The sequence below is a fragment of the Coregonus clupeaformis genome, chromosome 9, assembly GCF_020615455.1.
Source record: "Coregonus clupeaformis isolate EN_2021a chromosome 9, ASM2061545v1, whole genome shotgun sequence".
Classification (NCBI taxonomy): Eukaryota; Metazoa; Chordata; class Actinopteri; order Salmoniformes; family Salmonidae; genus Coregonus; species Coregonus clupeaformis.
Genome location: NC_059200.1, coordinates 52,106,214 through 52,126,059, shown reverse-complemented (window position 1 = coordinate 52,126,059; position 19,846 = coordinate 52,106,214). Strand labels below are relative to the sequence as shown.

The following is a 19,846-nucleotide window of genomic DNA, read 5'->3' as shown; positions in this document are numbered from 1 at the left end:
TACATGTATATTGTATTAGAAGATTATACTTAAGCAGTAAGGCACGCAAGGCAGTGCTGTATCATGAATACAGTCACTGGTAAATGACATTGTTCGGCCCAACGTGATAGGGGCCAGTCAACCCATTGCCCTCGCGTGCCTTATTGCTTTTAGAAAACTCTTACCAAAATATTCAAATAACAATGAATTACATATTTTCATTAAAATGACAATTCATACAATTTCATTCCAGACAAAAATCGGGTTGTTAGTTATTTTGGTTCATGTTGCTACAGATGCGACCCAGTCGTTAATTATTTTTGCATAGTTGCTATGCAAAAAGACTGGTCGTCCGTTCTAAACAAAATAGTTGCTACGCAGGCAGGATAATGGTTTTGTCGCTTGCTAGCCAACTTCAGCTAACTCAGCCACGTCAAAAATTTAACCTGGAATGACAGTACACTGTCTGCATTTTCGTTTGTTTTATCTTTTTTTCTATTGGCATTTAATTGGATCCATGATAATGACATTGATGCGTGATTTCAACTGGCTCAGAAAAAGTTGTCTCGTCTCATCTGGGCACCGTTCACTCTATGTATGGTACTACAGAGATCAAAATACAAAAGTACCAAACTAAATGCTAGGCTGGAAGCAAGGGGAAATAATGTGTGCGTTGAGATAAATACAAGAGATGATTCGGACAGCAACGTGAACATGATATTCTTATGGAGGTTAAGTGATAATTTTCAGATGGAACTGTTAGCCGGCATAGGTTTGTCTGTGACGGCCAATACAGCATGGCTTGGAACACTGCTCGTACAATCAGCATCCAGGATCCAAACAACCAGTTTTATAAAGTACAGTACAGCACATTACAAAGAATCCTGACTGATGGTAGTTGTGCTGTCTTCTTGCTCACCCACTCAGCCTACGTGGAGCTGGCCCCCATCGGCATCAGCTATTTCCTGTCAGGTATGCACTACACAGGTACAGTGGGGAGAACAAGTATTTGATACACTGCCGATTTTGCAGGTTTTCCTACTTACAAAGCATGTAGAGGTCTGTAATTTTTATCATAGGTACACTTCAACTGTGAGAGACGGAATCTAAAACAAAAATCCAGAAAATCACATTGTATGATTTTTAAGTAATTCATTTGCATTTTATTGCATGACATAAGTATTTGATACATCAGAAAAGCAGAACTTAATATTTGGTACAGAGACCTTTGTTTGCAATTACAGAGATCATACGTTTCCTGTAGGTCTTGACCAGGTTTGCACACACTGCAGCAGGGATTCTGGCCCACTCCTCCATACAGACCTTCTCCAGATCCTTCAGGTTTCGTGGCTGTCGCTGGGCAATACGGACTTTCAGCTCTCTCCAAATATTTTCTATTGGGTTCAGGTCTGGAGACTGGCTAGGCCACTCCAGGACCTTGAGATGCTTCTTACGGAGCCACTCCTTAGTTGCCCTGGCTGTGTGTTTCGGGTCGTTGTCATGCTGGAAGACCCAGCCACGACCCATCTTCAATGCTCTTACTGAGGGAAGGAGGTTGTTGGCCAATATCTTGCGATACATGGCCCCATCCATCCTCCCCTTGATACGGTGCAGTCGTCCTGTCCCCTTTGCAGAAAAGCATCCCCAAAGAATGATGTTTCCACCTCCATGCTTCATGGTTGGGATGGTGTTCTTGGGGTTGTACTCATCCTTCTTCTTCCTCCAAACACGGCGAGTGGAGTTTAGACCAAAAAGCTCTATTTTTGTCTCATCAGACCACATGACCTTCTCCCATTCCTCCTCTGGATCATCCAGATGGTCATTGGCAAACTTCAGACGGGCCTGGACATGCGCTGGCTTGAGCAGGGGGGCCTTTGCGTGCGCTGCAGGTTTTTAATCCATGACGGCATAGTGTGTTACTAATGGTTTTCTTTGAGACTGTGGTCCCAGCTCTCTTCAGGTCATTGACCAGGTCCTGCCGTGTAGTTCTGGGCTGATCCCTCACCTTCCTCATTATGATTGATGCCACACGAGGTGAGATCTTGCATGGAGCCCCAGACCGAGGGTGATTGACCGTCATCTTGAACTTCTTCCATTTTCTAATAATTGCTCCAACAGCTGTTGCCTTCTCACCAAGCTGCTTGCCTATTGTCCTGTAGCTCATCCCAGCCTTGTGCAGGTCTACAATTTTATCCCTGATGTCCTTACACAGCTCTCTGGTCTTGGCCATTGTGGAGAGGTTGGAGTCTGTTTGATTGAGTGTGTGGACAGGTGTCTTTTATACAGGTAACGAGTTCAAACAGGTGCAGTTAATACAGGTAATGAGTGGAGAACAGGAGTGCTTCTTAAAGAAAAACTAACAGGTCTGTGAGAGCTGGAATTCTTACTGGTTGGTAGGTGATCAAATACTTATGTCATGCTATAAAATGCAAATTAATTACTTAAAAATCATACAATGTGATTTTCTGGATTTTTGTTTTAGATTCCGTCTCTCACAGTTGAAGTGTACCTATGATAAAAATTACAGACCTCTACATGCTTTGTAAGTAGGAAAACCTGCAAAATCGGCAGTGTATCAAATACTTGTTCTCCCCACTGTATGTACCACAGCCATACTGGACCTGTATTCTCTGCACCTGCCTTGGGGACATATACAGGTGTGACCCTCCTACTGTACCCCCTCTCTCTTACTGTACCTGTTGTGTACCAGTGAAGATTCCTCCAGTGTCCAGTCCCAAATAACCAAACCAACTCCCCTTACTCCTTCTGTGGGTGGATGTAGATAATCTTCAAACAGTTTGTTGTTTGCTTATCAATAATGTTTGCATTTAGCTTGTGTTCATGTTTGTATCATGCCTGTGTTAAATGTTATAATATATCATACACATCTTACCTCATACTAATATCTAACTTTCACAATTATACAGTGTCTTGTCTTGAAATCCCAGGGCGTTCAATCTGAAAATATGATCTGTGCACAGTCATCTCATATTCTGCTTGTCTGTACAGTATACACAGGTCCACGTCGATCATGATTAATTTATCCTTTATGATTGCTATTTCCGTTGTTATCCTTTGATACTACTAATATCCGCTCATGATGTCTTAAAGGCACAGTACAGTACACAACCCATGTGCTGTCCTTGCTAAGACCTTCCTTTTAATGTTGTTCATTATTAATTCAATGCAGTTATTTACATTTACATTTTTTACATTTACGTCATTTAGCAGACGCTCTTATCCAGAGCGACTTACAAATTGGTGCATTCACCCTATAGCCAGTGGGATAACCACTTTACAATATGTTTTTTTTTTTTTTTTTTTTTTTGGGGTGGGGGGGGTAGAAGGATTACTTTATCCTATCCCAGGTATTCCTTAAAGAGTTGGGGTTTCAAATGTCTCCGGAAGGTGGTGAGTGACTCCGCTGTCCTGGCGTCGTGAGGGAGCTTGTTCCACCATTGGGGTGCCAGAGCAGCGAACAGTTTTGACTGGGCTGAGCGGGAACTATGCTTCCGCAGAGGAAGGGGAGCCAGCAGGCCAGAGGTGGATGAACGCAATGCCCTCGTTTGGGTGTAGGGACTGATCAGAGCCTGAAGGTACAGAGGTGCCGATCCCCTCACAGCTCCATAGGCAAGCACCATGGTCTTGTAACAGATGCGAGCTTCAACTGGAAGCCAGTGGAGTGTGCGGAGGAGCGGGGTGATGTGAGAGAACTTGGGAAGGTTGAACACCAGACGGGCTGCGGCATTCTGGATGAGTTGTAGGGGTTTAATGGCACAGGCAGGGAGCCCAGCCAACAGCGAGATGCAGTAATCCAGACGGGAGATGACAAGTGCCTGGATTAGGACCTGTGCCGCTTCCTGTGTAAGGCAGGGTCGTACTCTCCGAATGTTGTAGAGCATGAACCTGCAGGATCGGGTCACCGCCTTGATGTTAGCGGAGAACGACAGGGTGTTGTCCAGGGTCACGCCAAGGCTCTTCGCACTCTGGGAGGAGGACACAACGGAGTTGTCAACCGTGATGGCGAGATCATGGAACGGGCAGTCCTTCCCCGGGAGGAAGAGCAGCTCCGTCTTGCGAGGGTTCAGCTTGAGGTGGTGATCCGTCATCCATACTGATATGTCTGCCAGACATGCAGAGATGCGATTCGCCACCTGGTTATCAGAAGGGGGAAAGGAGAAGATTAGTTGTGTATCGTCAGCGTAGCAATGATAGGAGAGGCCATAGTGAGGATATGACAGAGCCAAGTGACTTGGTGTATAGGGAGAATAGGAGAGGGCTTAGAACTGATCCCTGGGGGACACCAGTGGTGAGAGCACGTGGTGCGGAGACAGCTTCTCGCCACGCCACTTGGTAGGAGCGACCGGTCAGGTAGGACGCAATCCAGGAGTGAGCCGCGCCGGAGATGCCCAGCTCGGAGAGGGTGGAGAGGAGGATCTGATGGTTCACAGTATCAAAGGCAGCAGACAGGTCTAGAAGGACAAGAGCAGAGGAGAGAGAGTTAGCTTTAGCAGTGCGGAGAGCCTCCGTGACACAGAGAAGAGCAGTCTCAGTTGAATGACCAGTCCTGAAACCTGACTGGTTTGGATCAAGAAGGTCATTCTGAGAGAGATAGCAAGAGAGTTGGCTAAAGACGGCACGCTCAATAGTTTTGGAAAGAAAAGAAAGAAGGGATACTGGTCTGTAGTTGTTGACATCAGTGGGATCGAGTGTTGGTTTTTTGAGAAGGGGTGCAACTCTCGCTCTCTTGAAGACGGAAGGGACATAGCCAGCGGTCAAGGATGAGTTGATCAGCGAGGTGAGGTAGGGGAGAAGGTCACCGGAGATGGTCTGGAGAAGAGAGGAGGGGATGGGGTCAAGCGGGCAGGTTGTTGGGCGGCCTGCAGTCACAAGTCGCAGGATTTTATCTAGAGAGAGGGGAGAAAGAAGTCAAAGCATAGGGTAGGGCAGTGTGAGTTGGACCAGCAGTGTCATTAGACTTAACAAACGAGGATCGGATGTCGTCAACCTTCTTTTTCAAAGTGGTTGACGAAGTCATCCACAGAGAGAGAGGAGGGGGGGATTCAGCAGGGAGGAGAATGTGGCAAAGAGCTTCCTAGGGTTAGAGGCAGATGCTTGGAATTTAGAGTGGTAGAAAGTGGCCTTAGCAGCAGAAACAGATGAAGAAAATGTAGAGAGGAGGGAGTGAAAAGATGCCAGGTCGGCAGGGAGTTTAGTTTTCTTCCATTTCCGCTCCGCTGCCCGGAGCTCTGTTCTGTGAGCTCTTGTTATTAATTGAATTCCTACTTTTCAGCTGATTGCAAGAGATTGCATCCGCAGCGTTGTTTTAATTAGTGCAGCAAAACGTATTGGTTGAGCATGACCTTTTGCTCAATTTCTTATTCTGGAGCTGAAACCTAATTGGGCCTCTGTTATTTTATTGACTCACTGTTGTACTTTTAATTTCAGGTAATTGTTTTTGTCACTACACTATTGTCTACTCTACACAACTTGTGTGGATTACTCATAGGTCTTCCTCTGACTTGCTGTCTCAACACATAGTTGAAGTGCCTTATTAAGGGGTTGTTGATTCGATGCTGTTGTACTTGTTGATTAGCTGCTGTTGTACTTCTACAAGCAGTAGGAGTGGTGGAAGTTGCAGTTTTCACATTGACATGCAGCTATGCTTTCTCCATCTATTACTCAGAACCCCCATCTTTTCCCTTCTGCCATGAACACACACACCTGGTGATGGCTCCTTTGTGATTGTGTCCGAAAATCTTTTTTTAGAGCAGAGTTGTATTCCATGTTATTGCTGAAGCATTTCCCTTGCCACAAAGCTTCATATAATACTACCGCTTTAAAGATGGAATCATCAACAGAAACAAAAGCAAAGTGGGCACCCCACCTGTGCTTTCCTAAAAAGCTGAGGGATGGGCCTGGAGAAATGTAACCACTCTCAAATTCAAATCGAGATCTATGTATGCAAGGACTGACCATCCATGAAAAGTATATTCTTAACTATTTTGTAACTATTTTATATTTGATGTTTTGAGGCTATAAAGTGTTTGTTTACATTTACTTTGTTTCGAAACATTAGAGTATAACAAGCTTATATTTAGGGTTGTAATGGGGTATGACAGTTGCACTAAGCTCATGAGGCATTTATAAGTTATATTCTTCATGAATCAATGCGTATATATCATTAATTTATAAGTCCAAAAATGGATGTAACAACTAAGGATTCTAGCTTTAACATTATTGTATTTTTTATTCCTTGTACTCACTCCTCCTCCACACCATGACCTTTCTTTATTCACCCTCGTTTTCAATTAATCCTCTTCAAGCCACAGGGTCTTTTGGCGATGTTGTCATAATAACCTGGGCCATTGCTATATCTCTGTTATGTCTCATTTCTCTCTATTTTACATTTCTCTGACCATGGAACAGAAGCATCCACCGGTCAGCCAAATGTGTCATAATGAAAATTACATTTCTGGTCCATTTCCCCCCATTAATTTAATTGCTTATCTTCAGAACTGCATAGTTGAGCAGTGTTTCCGCTGCAGTCATTTAACTGTGGCGCTGCGCCATTGGCAAAATCATTGCTGTCACGGCAAAGAAATTGGCAAACATGTATTCTGAGAAGCAGTCAATGCACAACTATTCTTGCAATTGCGGGGAAAACAGCAGTTTTAATGGCCTCTGTTAAAAAGAAGGGGATCCAAGCTTTCCATTACTGCTTTGTTTATTTCTCAACTTCGAAATATGCTCGAACTGCACCCTTTTAAACCCGGAGTTATTAGCAGCGGCATGGTTAAGCACCTTTCCAATCCGCAATTCACCATGAGTGCATAGGGGAGAGTGGGGCTAAATGTAACACAGATCAATTGTAGGGTAACTTGGGGTAAAACGTCACCCTAGCTCTAAATCCTTTTTTGAGAGTGACTTAAAAAATAGTGATGAGACGGATTACATTTTTTGTTGAGCAAGAGTAGTGGCAACCAGGGGAAGTGTTGGGGGGGAAATGGTGACGAAGTGGTTTCTGTGAGAAGTACAGGCAGGGGGCGTGTTATCCCAGGTGGCTGGTTAACCCAAGTTACTCTAACTAGATTATATTCACTGTGTTTATGAACGATTTTTTGGGACATAAAATTCATCAATAGGATGCTAATTAGTTAAAAGATCGCATTTGGGATCTAGCTAATGATTCGCCTAATAGCATACCTTATAATATGGACCATGCATAGGCTATATGCATGGTCTAATATGTAAGAAAATATGTTATAGGGCTAATTTCTGGTGGTGGAAATTATGTGTTGCCAGCATACATTTATTTTCATTCATTTTGGAGTAGTATGTCCTTTTAAAAAAGTCACCAGAACAGAGCTTCTCAATCCTTCTACATAAAACATTTCCAGGGTGACCCCTGGAATTTCTAATACAGCTCTTTGTAGATGACAACAATGACATAGTGTGGGGACTGAGCTTGCATATGATGCCCTTTATCTGAGATGCTGTTTTTAAAGAAATGCAAACATTTCAGCAAACATTAACACATCTAAATGTCACTTCTCTTTTTATAACTGCTTCAGCCTGCCTCAAGAAACCTCTCAGAATAATATGCATACACATACAGCATCTACCCACCCCTCCTGCTCTGGGTGTAACTGGGTTGTTGCTGTTCTCAGGGAGCTTCACACTGGCGGAGCTGGGAGTGAGTGACCAACAGGCCCAGCACCAGCACCAGACCCAGCACCAGCACCAGGCTGCCTACCACTCCTCCCACTCGGAGCTGGGCCTGCTTCAGCTGGGCTACTCCCTCAGCGCCGGCTCTGACGCAGACTCTGACCCGGAGGAGGTCATGTCGCCGGAGCGTGCCGTCCAGCTGTGGGGGGGTCATGGGATCAAGTCCCATCGCAGCTCTGGCCTCTTCAGCAGGGAAAACTCAGCCCTCACACTCACCGACTCAGACAACGAACACCAGTCTGACGACGAGTCAGGTAGGACAGACAGAAAGAGAGAGAGAGGTGGGGAGGGATTGGGGGAGTGGAGAAAGAGAGATGGAGAGAGAGGCTGAGGGAGTAAGGGGTAGCTGAGACTGAAACCAACAGAGAAATGTAGTGAGGGTGGGTGTCATGTAAAATTGATGGACACAAAGAGACAGAGCTCCTTGGAAGTGCACTTGCAGATTTTTGATGCACATGTTTTTCTTGACTTAAAATGTATGTCAGTGCTACCAAGCCAGTCTGGCTGAATGTCACTGAACACTAGTGCTGAGCAATTAACCAAAATGTCTGTTATTTTTCCTTTTTTAAACAACTACTCAACCAAGGTCAGTTCAATTATTTGAATTCCATTTTGTAAAAAAATTTCTGTGAGTGCAATGCGCAGTTTCTCTAGAGATAAATCAGATCAAGCCCGAACTGTGCAATGTAGTAGGGAGTTGTAGTTTCCAACATCCCAATATTCTACATAGTTTAGCGCAGAAAACATGGTAATTAACTACAATGACCATAATCCATTGCGCACCTACTTGTCCGGTCTGAGACGGAGAGAAGAGACAGAAGAACGGGCGATCGAGAGGGATACAGAGCATTTGCTTCATGAGCTATCTCTACCTGAAAAAACATGTTGTAAGATTGATAGTTGGTGTTCAGTCATAACAGTATCCCTAATATACTTTGAAGAACTACTAAAATAGTGATTTTGTCAGACAGCATAGGCAGCAGCTCTATAGAGATGAGATGATGACTTGGAATTAAACAATAAAGCCATCATATAGGCCTAAAACAAATGTAATATATACAACAACTGAAATATTTTATTAAAGTAAAGTCATGTGAATAAATTATGGTTAATAAGTGATAAGCAGTAATGGGCATTCACTACCATCATGGGACTTGTATTAATTGTTTTATTCTGTGTTGTTACAGCATTCAACCCACATAATGGTTAGTGCATTTAATGTCAAAAAAAATTATCAAAACCGAAATATCAGAAAACGGTAATCATTTTTAAATAATCGACCCGAAACCGAACCGACCTCAAAAAGCACCAATCGCTCAACACTACTGAACACGGTCTCAGTAACTAAATTCACCAATCAGAAGTGTTTTTGAATGGACCCAGAGCAATAGAGCCACCAACACTGGATCCTGATCAGGACTTTGATCAGATTAAGTCCTGGACACGATCTCTCCCACTGTGCTGAGGCAGTCAGCCGTGCTGCTCTGATTGACATAGTCTCTTAGAGATCAGCTCTTTTCCTCCTTCTCTGTCTCTTCCTCCCTCTATCCCGCTGGCTTCTTCTCCGCTAGCCGTCTCTCTGAAACCATCACCACACACAGAGAGAGCATGCTACTGTAGAGCATACCAGCCCCACTCTGACTCTCATTTCTCACTAACGTCCTAGCAGTATGCCTACTAGGATGGCAATGATTTTGTGATTGCTGCCAATGAGAATATTAATTTGAGGGAAATGATAGTGTTTTCCTCTGGTCCCTTCTCCTCCATCTCTTCTCCCTGTGTTTACCTGGGCATCGGGGGTTTGTGTATGTTAAATGATCTGTCGTGTTCTTTGCACTCTGAGCTTGGCAGTAATGGCAGGTTTTAGAGGAGAGGTGTTGTAGTTGGATTCTGATTAGTGTTTGAACACGCGTTTGTCTACCTGATTATATACGTGGTTGTAATTTCTAGACAATGGAAGATGATCCCGTTGTTTGATTCTGTTAGAGCTCTGTGAGTGTGGGGGCATGAGGACGCATGCTGTGGTCTCCCCGTAGGTGTCGCGCATCACGTCTCGCGCCACCCGGCTCACGCTGCAAATTACGTGGTGCTGATTTCCACTGGGGAATCATCTGCATTGTTCACAGTACAATATGCATCAGGGAGCGCTCACAAGCCTTTGTTTTCCATAAAAGGGTTATTTTTCAGTGTGAAAGCCAGAAATTAAATCCCTGCGTCCTCCATCCACCCTAGCCTAGAAGTTATCTTAGAGCAGATCCCCATGCACGGCGCTGCATGATCCATTTTAATATGCCTTTTTTATAGATTGGTTCGTAAAGTGTTTGTGTAGATTGAATTAAATGCGCACGCAGCAAGACTCCAGACACTAATGTATTCTCACCATGGGAGCTAATTAATAAGGACAGCGAAACGAGCGTTCGATTTGATCAAGAGACCACAGGATGACTAGCGCTAGCAGTAGAGTGCAGAGGACTGTGTTTGTCCTGTGTGTGAGGCGAGGCAGGGCGAGGCGAGGGGGGCACTGTCTCTCTCAGTTCTGCTCATTATCACCTTACTGTGTTTTATGGTTGTTTTTGGGTCAGGGGGGTCTTTTGGCGAACACAGCTGAGATTAACTGAACCACAGTGCTGTCGTCACCCTGCCCAGCGACTGACTCCAAGTGACTCCCCTTCATCTGGCCTGTCAGAGTGTCACAGACTTCTGTTGGCCCTCTAGCTCCTCCACAGCGCCTGCTGCCTCGCCTCGCTCTCGCCCGCTGCCTTCTGGGAGATGTGCCTCTGTGCCAGAGACGCAGTGAGAGAGGGCCCTGCCCACACACCAAAGCGGAATAAAAACAATGGGCTTATTAGCATCCCGGCCCTCATTAAAACAGCAGGATTTCTCTGTTATTTGTTGTATTGAAAGTCTTTGAAGCTGATATCTGACTAGAGTCAAAATGCACTGGTGCAGAAGCATTTTATCCATCGGGTAATGGCAGACAGAGACTTGACAATAATTGTCAATATAGAATACAGCTTGGTAGGAGACAAAGTTTGTGAAGAGCTGAAAACATTATATAAATTGATTTAATGCTAATTCACAGCGGGGAGCATCAGGGGTTGTATAGTGAAGCACTTAACTTACTGCCATGCCTACTGGGATCAGAGAGGAGTGTCAACTACAGTACCATACTGTTGATGCCACAGGTGTATCCGATCAACATACAGTAGACTATAGCTTCAATTGTTGCTTAAAAGATTCCACGTGTCAGCAGTATAACATAGATTCCATGGGTTAGGCACTCAGAAATCACACACGTGTACCTGTATGTTGGTGGACGTAGTCGTCATTTACGATGGAATTCATGTAGGAAAATGGTAGTGGGAGACTGACAGGTGGATCCCTATCTCTCCAGTTATAACATAATCACACATTTCACTGGTATCCCATATCTCATTAACAAACATCAATCTAATTATGAAGAGATTTGTTGAATTTAACAACCAGGGCGTGTCTGCCTGTCTCCCTCTCTAAATCTCTACATTGTGTCACTTGGATTGTTAAATGAATGGAAATGAACATGTCTGTCTGTCAGTAATGGAAAATGATGGAGCAAGTGGGCAATCATTAGTTCTAAGTCAAATCTTAGCTATGGTTTCCAGGACAACCATCCTCCTTGAAACAAAATTTGGCAGGCCCTTTGGGTCTGGGTGTATTTCAGTGTGTGTGTCAACATTCATCCTCACTCCTGTGAATGATGTCTCAGGTTGCCATAGGCTTGGTTGTTTTCCAGTGGCATGCCAATAGTAGTGGAGCTACGGCGCTGGAATGAAAGGCTGCTGACTGTAGGATTACAGCCCAACACGACTGACAAAATAACATTGTGAAAGAGTTGTCATAGCTGTTGTCATTGTCTGCCAAATGTCACTAACTTAACAGTCAAAATGTTCTCCATATTACATTTGTTTCTTTCTGTCTTATTTTGATAAGAGGGGGAGAAGTAAAAGGGGCCCTCATTTCATTTCATTTGTGCGTGCTGAAAGTGTTGGGATTGGCAGCCAGCTAGGCTAACGTTAGTGCAGCGCAGCATGACAGGAACAGGGGCCCAGCCAGGCGAGGCATTTCCTGGGCACAGGTGTGACAGGCGCTAATGAATCCACTAATGGCAGCCGTTCCCCTCCATGCTTATCTGTCCCACTTCTATCTATACTGTTATTTCACGATTGTTTACAGGCCATTAGCATTTGTTATGTGGTAGAATAACACACACTGGGCCTTTACTGCGGTTGCCTGTTGGGAAAATGGCGGTGACAATGCTGAACGTTTATTTAACGTGTCGACGGCTACAGCAAAGGAGGTAATTGAGAATTGATTTAGCAATAATGACTTTTCATATGTTCCCCTGCACAATGCTGATGCTGTCTGATTAACTTGCGAGACTGCAATTTGCCACTTAATGGGGTCTGCCCTTTCCCTTTGCAAAAGAGGAGCTGACTTTAAGAGTTGTGTGAAAATTCACTGTTTGAAATTGTCATTGTCTGCTTTGAAAACCGATCCATCTTTGTCTTGTTTCACTTGTTACCATCAAAGACAGAGATAAGAGCATTGTATTTGGCGAAGGATGTGGAACCAGGGATTGGCTTTGTGTTTATCGCAGTCAGACACACAATGTGGTCTCTAGTAACTAAGGGGATGCTGTTATGCAGGGTAGTTAACATAACTTAACCATTTACACAGTCCATTTATAAAACCTCTCAGATTAAAGATTGCTTGCTGGGAAATGCACAGCTGTTCCCCACCTGGAAATGGATTGCAGTTTGGAGGAGGCAGATGAAAACAGAGCTGCTGTAGTTTGTTGGGGAAAGTGCCTGTCCTTTTCCAGCTGTCTACCCCATACCCTTATTTCCATATTGTGGAATCATATGCCCCTCAACAAAACCTCCTTTCATCATTGTAGTGTGCTAAGGTTTGAGTGCACTAAGAGTCATACCAGCAGCATGATAGTGCACTTAGTCATACCCACATAAATACTGTAAAGGTGTGCTTTACTCATGCCCGTAGCACTACACTGAATACAGAACCATTCAGTCTGCAGCACATTTTTACTTACTCTGAATATCAATACAGTTGACGTGGAGTGAAGTTTTCTTTCATACATTCATACAGCAATGGGGAGACATTGTTTGCATTCTTGTGACTATATTATATTTGCAGACTCATAATGTGCAGGGAGCAATAGGATGTTCACAGGCACATTCAGTACACTGATGTGACAAATGATGGCAATGTGGAACCCGGCAGGAAATGACATTTTAGATAACAGTGTGCCATACCTCTTTTACCAAGCACATCTGGTGGCAGATTTAGTCAATACAATAAAATATCAAAATTACAATGAGACTCCGAAATAGAGCGAGAAACCCCACTGCTTCTTTAAATTGGATTCCATGTTCTAGTTCGGAAAATGGTAAAGTAAATGAAAAAGTCTAGGAGTATGTGAGAACACCCAGTGTATAGATTGCGTTGAGAGTGGAGGCATGACTGACAATGTGTTAGTTCTAGATAGGGAATAGACTGCAGATAGAAACTTGCCCTGAAAGGGTTCAGGGTTATCAGGATGTTAGTGTTCAATGATAGGGATCTTTTTTCTTTAAAGTGTAATATTTATTTTCTTGTTTGTGTGTGTGGGGGGGTGGGGGGGGCTTGTCTTGTCTTCATATTTGCCATTCTGTATTTATTTTTTGTTCTTATTATTTACATTTTTGTGTCTTCCATCTCAAGCATACTTCGATGACGAAGGTGATGATGAGGATGAGGAGGATCTGTACAGTCACCACCGTTTCAGTAAGTGCCATCTCACTTTCACCCCTCTACTGTGTACTGCAAAGCCATCTGTGTTCTTTCTACAACTGTGCCTTTACAACATTCATCTGCAGTTGTTACCTTTGATACCACCATCAAACACACTGATGTGAATTCATCCTTCATGGCATTGTTCAGTGCTCCATTGTTGTTGTTGTCATCCTTTCCCGTTGTGTTGGGCTGAGTGGGTTGTTGGGGAAGGTCTTTTGTCCCCTGTGAGTGGGAGGAAGATTAGCTGTACTCCTGTGCTGTGGCTGTCTGTCAAGGGAAGAGAACAGGGAACTAACAGACAGGGACACTCAGTGGCAGTAGCCTGTTGTAACTGAACAGTACTGTTTTCCCTGATGAGAAGTTGTCACACAGAGACAGATTGCTTTCTTCATAAACCACTCATTAGGAACTCCATTAATCACAATTCCTTAAACAAACCCAGGGCCAATTAGCTTCTTTCATCTGGAAATACCAGTCATCACTGAATTGCTTTTCCAGCTATTTCAGGCATTTGACAATTATTTTAGCAATTCAGCAATGAGTCAGTTTTTTTTCTCCATTAGTCAAAGCCACGGCCATATGTTGTGCACAGGGTAATTGAGGGATCATCTGTGTTGTTGTATGTTTAAGTAAATTGAAGTATTACAATCATTATTGGAGTTTAAAACATGCTTGATTTAGGCCATAAATTACATCTGTGTCACAGCTTATCTCACAGTTTCTCTTCAGCCACCAGGAACATGTATTTAGCCACTGAGAAGATGGAAGCAGTGTCCCTATGGTAGGAGTAATGCTGTTATCCAAAGGTAGAAAATAACACTGGTTAGAGTACTGAGTAATATCCGCTGGTGCCATTCATATGGCATGGAGATGAAACTGAATGGGAGTGGATTGTAGGTCGATAACGGCAACCAGTGCTTTGTTCCCTAATCAATCACCTGTCAAACAATCACAGGTCTCCTTGATGCTACACCGGCTCCTGTAGAGCACTGCTTAAACTCATCATGACCCAGTTTGGCTGTACCTGCATCTCCTTCCCCAACCCTGTCCCTCCCTGACCCTGCAGGTTGTGTGTGGGCCTGTGTGATGACTCCCCTCTCCCAGTCTCCTACTGTGTGCTGGGGAGCAGAGCGGTGTACAATACAATTGCGCAAACAATCAGAACCTTCGTTCTAAAGCACCACAGGAACATTATTTTGACTCAACAAGGGCTTGAGCCTTTCTTTGTGCCTGTCATTTTTTCTCACAGTGCAGCCTGCTTTCTTCAATGGCAGAATGCTGCCTTTGTTATTTGATATTAGATGCTATCTCACTTTTATGGTATTGTATATCCCGTTGTTTTAACAGGGTATAATGAGTCTCTGTTTAAATTTGTTCAACATGCTAGGTCTAGTTATTGATGTCATATGTGTAGTTATTGTGTATGATACAAGATCCTGTTTTGGAAACCTTGGTAGATGTATCTAGGTAGGAATCTAAAACATTTATTTCAAGACCTACAGTACATTGCAATACATTGGAGGGATGCATAATTTGATCAGAGCATTATGCATGAAAACAGCTACATGATTGGCATATTGTAAACATTGTTATTTACATTCTTTCATTAGCACAGTTCTGACAAACACACAGATGCACATCACTGAGCAGCACATTGCTGCTTCCTCACACAGAACACACTTGTTTGCTTGGGCTAGATTACTATGCTTGGCCCAAACGTTTTCTCCTAGTACATGCATTGAAACCGTGCCGGTATTCCCCTTGAGATCAAATCTGACATAGAAAGGACAGTGATCCAAAAGACAGTCCAGGAATAATAAATCAAAACTCTTAGGGATTCAGCAGAATAGATATAAGGCATGTTGGTTTATTTGTGGCGCTACCTGTGATGGATGGTGAATAGTGATAACTTTAATCAACATCTGTGGCTGGGAAAGAGTGCTCCAAACTAAACATTGTCAGTATTCTTTCCAGTGTTGAAATCTTTAATCCCACTGTTTTTGGCACCTAATTATCGTACGCTAGGCTCATTTGCACTCAGCTCAGTCAGACTGTAGGGAAGGAAATAAAACTTAACCGATGGACATGTACATCTCATTCACACCTATTACTGGATGGATGTTTGCTTTCACACAATAATATTGGTGCAATTTAAAAGTTTCTACTACAAACTATTACTAAAGATTATTGTGAAGATGTGACATGCTGTAATACAAGGTCCACTATTGGATTGAACATTGATAATAAAGACAGACAACACTTGAATAGAAAGTGATTTTGCCCTTTTAGTTTGCAAAGGTAAATAGAAAATGGATACTTGGAAGAGATCTCCCTTCCCACATCCACATGTCAGTAATTAACAACCCATGCAAGGAGGCCAAAGCAAAGAATTTCATTCCATGTTTAGAATTCTTGTCTTCAGAGAGGTATATGAATTGCAGCGTCTTTTATACCATTGGCATTTGGGATTGAAAAAGAACCTGAATAGCGGTTTCAGCCAAGCGGATGCAAACAAGTATTGTTGACTTCCTGGATATCCCTTTATCCCATACAATACAGTACAGTGCAGTAAACACACACACACACACTGTAACAAAGCAGTGATGTAATGGCAAAGAGGAGAGGAACTATCCAAGTCAACTGTCCACCACAATCTTGACTGTACATGAATGACGGAAATGCGTGAAAGGCAGGCTCTGTATTATTTGTCTGGATATCCAGTAACTTTCACGCAGTAGCCAGAATCTGTCTGTAACACAATGTGACTCAGTGATGATTATTTGTTGTTGCATCTGGACAGGGGCCAGCCAGCATTGTGGTGTCATAAAGGTTCTCCAATTGTTATCAACATAAACAAGGAGGATATTGACTGGGCTTGTAGGGCCCCCTTGTGTTAAGTTCATCCCGGATGCGTATGGAGATGTATGATATTCATTTCCTGTGCCCCTCTGTATGTTCTTTAGGATCAACGATTCAGTTTTGTGGTATTTCCTCATCCTTTTTTCTCTCTTACTCTTTCTCTCAAATGCCATGAAAATATTTTGCAAGGTGGATTAACTGAATTACCCAAATATACCTGAAATGTCATCGTTTTTTCAACCTCTTCTTTGTCCCATGCCTCCTGTTTCCCTCTACTTCTAAAAGTGTGTGCCATTTAGTTCCATGCTCATTCACATCAGTGTCTCTAAACACATTTAACACACTCAAAACTAGTCAAAAGCTTGAGTTGTCTTCAAAACACACAAAAAATGTTTTGAAGTGGATGTACAGTTACTTAATCATTGATTTACCAGTCACATCAAAGTTACTCCAATCCTGCAGGACACTAAGCATTTAATCTGAGAACATATGTCAGCTCTGTTCCTCTGTGGCTTCTCTTCAGAGACCGAGGGGAGAAAGATTGTCTGCTCTTTGGGGACAGGATGCTACTCCTGTTTGATAAGCCAGTAGTCAGAGATGTGGGTGGCTGCCAGCGTTCCTCTTCTTTCTGTTTCTCTCTTTCCTGTCAGTTCTTTTGTTCTTGTTTCTTAAAACACCAGTGTCACTGACAGTCTCTTGATTCCTCCCACTTCTTTTCAAATGAAAACAAACATGAGATGTTATGAAATGAAAGAATTGTCACTTTACCGATGCAGAGAGGAGGCGGATGCTCCTTTCCCGTTGTGCACTCAACGCCACAAGACCAAAATAAAAGCAGTCGAAAGTCGATTTTCTGAAACACAAAAAAAAGTGTCAGTGAGTTCGTTGATGAAGAGATTGCCTTGTTTTTATGGGAGCCCTGTCTCTGTGGAGAGGTAGAGCTGAGCCGATGGCTTCACCTGTCACACGTCGGATTGATCCAATTGGTGTTGGCTACTGACGTGATCTATGCGCCGATCCATAAGTGAATCCTTTTAGTCCTAGCAGCTCTTTCTCCAACTGTTCTTTACAGCACTTATTTTCATCAGAAAGCGTTCATACCTCTGCAGCATGCGACAGAGCCTTCATCACTCCCCACTGCATGCTGGGAAATGGTACAAACACTTACCATTCTGCAGCATTGATGCAGTGATTAAACATGGAGAGTGTGGATGCCTGAGTGAGAGGGGCTTAGGGCCGGCCACAGCACTTTCCTGCTCTGCTGACAGCCCCCTATCATAATACCTCCTCTGTTTGGAAGGGGAACCTAATAAGGGGTTGAAGGAACAAATTGGAAGATTGAGGCCTAATGATCCTGTCTGCAGGGCTGTTTACTGAGCAGGCCATCAGTGGTGGTCCCCAGTGACAGGCCCAGTGCACAGCACAGCAGCAGCAAAAAGCATCGGGCTCTCTGGATCCATGTCACACATTCACTCTCCCTCTCTGGATCATCTAACAGGAGCGGTCAACTTTCTCCCCAGACACCAGCATTGTAGAGAACTGGCTCTTGGTAATTGACAGCAATTATTATGGAAATGGAGAGGCTTGCGAGAGATTAACCCGCCAAAATTAGTATTGGAATGAGGCTGGCATTGGCAGGCGAGGGGACTGTGTGTGTGCCGCCTGGACAAATTGGAATTTTCGTAGAGCTTTGGTTGTACATTTGCTGGCTCTTCCCATCCTCGCCTTATTCAGCTCTCATTGCCACACACTGTTTATTCCTGGCCATCGCAAAGTGTGACTCCAATATCCTCATCTCCATGTCACCTGATTGATGACTCTTGTACTGTAGCCATGTACATAGCTTACCTTTTTAAAGGTTAAATAGCCCTCTTCCATTGCAGCTGTCAGATAAGGCTGTAGTGTAGTTTAACCAGGCCTGGCCTATGTGATGCTATTTATTATAGGGAGAGATAAGGGTACTGAGAGGAGCCAAAGAGGAGAGAGGCAGGCGATGCTCAGCAGTCCAGAAAATAGTCTAACACCCTCCAAGGTGGGGGTTCTTATATGGACCCATGGACTATTTATGTGTGTGTATTTAACTGTTGTTGTGACATGGGTTTAGTTGAGTGTTAGCTGTAGGAAGACACTGACTGGCTGGAAGGAATCAAGTAGTAGCGCATGAATGTTATCACACTTGTATTCAAGTGTCTTTAGTACTCCTAGCCACAAATTCGGCCATGCATAACATGCATAGAATTGTCTTGTGCAACATCTTTGCAAACCTCAAGTCTAAATAGAGAGAAATACTGTAGCTTGCCATTCATTTTTTCATGCACCATGGCCTCATGAGTTTAAGGGCTGTAACATCAATATTAATCAAGAGATCAGGTCACTTTTGTCATCCATTTTAGACCCTCATCCAGAATTATTTTGGCCTGGCATTTAGCACATTATCCATAAATCATTATACCAGCTGTAGCACAATAAGAAAATGTTAATGTCTCTCATTATCTATGCAGCAGAGGATACAACATCTCAATGTTCACCTGTCACCTCAGGTAGCAGTATGAGGGCAACCTGTCTCAAATAACTCACAGCCACACACCACAACTAAGGTGTGGCTCACACAGGCAGACTATTCAGAAAAGTAAGTCCCTATTCTTCACACCCAGCATTAGAACCAGCATCCCTCTAGTCAGAAGTCAATTTCCATCAGCCCTCTCTCTTAATCTCCCCAGTATCAGGGTATTATACCCACCACTCAGGCCACCAATGGGTTACAGCTTTACTCCAGCTTTCACACATGTGGCATGTCCAACCTATACAGTACAGTTGTGGTCAAAAGCTTTGAGAATGACAAAAATATTACTTTTCACAAAGTCTGCTGCCTCAGTTTTTATGATGGCAATTTGCATATACTCCAGAATGTTATGAAGAGTGATCAGATGAATTGCAATTAATTGCAAAGTCCCTCTTTGCCATGAAAATGAACTTGATCCCAAAAAAACATTTCCCCTGCATTTCAGCCCTGCCACAAAAGGACCAGCTGCCATCATGTCAGTGATTCTCTCGTTAACACAGTGAGAGTGTTGACGAGGACAAGGCTGGAGATCACTCTGTCATGCTGATTGAGTTCGAATAACAGACTGGAAGCTTTAAAAGGAGGGTGGTGCTTGAAATCATTGTTCTTCCTCTGTTAACCATGGTTACCTGCAAGGAAACACGTGCCGTCATCATTGCTTTGCACAAAAAGGGCTTCACAGGCAAGGATATTGCTGCTAGTAAGATTGCACCTAAATCAACCATTAATCGGATCATCAAGAACTTCAAGGAGAGAGGTTCAATTGTTGTGAAGAAGGCTTCAGGGCGCCCAAGAAAGTCCAGCAAGTGCCAGGACCGTCTCCTAAAGTTGATTCAGCTGCGGGATCGGGGCACCACCAGTGCAGAGCTTGCTCAGGAATGGCAG

At 43.6% G+C, this 19,846-nt stretch overlaps 1 protein-coding gene across 1 annotated transcript in view; it reads left to right on the top strand.

The window, feature by feature from the left end:
• The window catches only part of LOC121574252 (teneurin-2-like), a 77,116-nt gene that overhangs the window by 21,201 nt on the left and 36,069 nt on the right, over window positions 1–19,846 (top strand). The window contains exons 2-3 of the mRNA XM_045222697.1: window positions 907–966; window positions 7,650–7,961. Coding sequence (XP_045078632.1) covers window positions 907–966; window positions 7,650–7,961 — 372 coding nt within the window. The remainder of the gene's footprint in view (window positions 1–906; window positions 967–7,649; window positions 7,962–19,846) is intronic.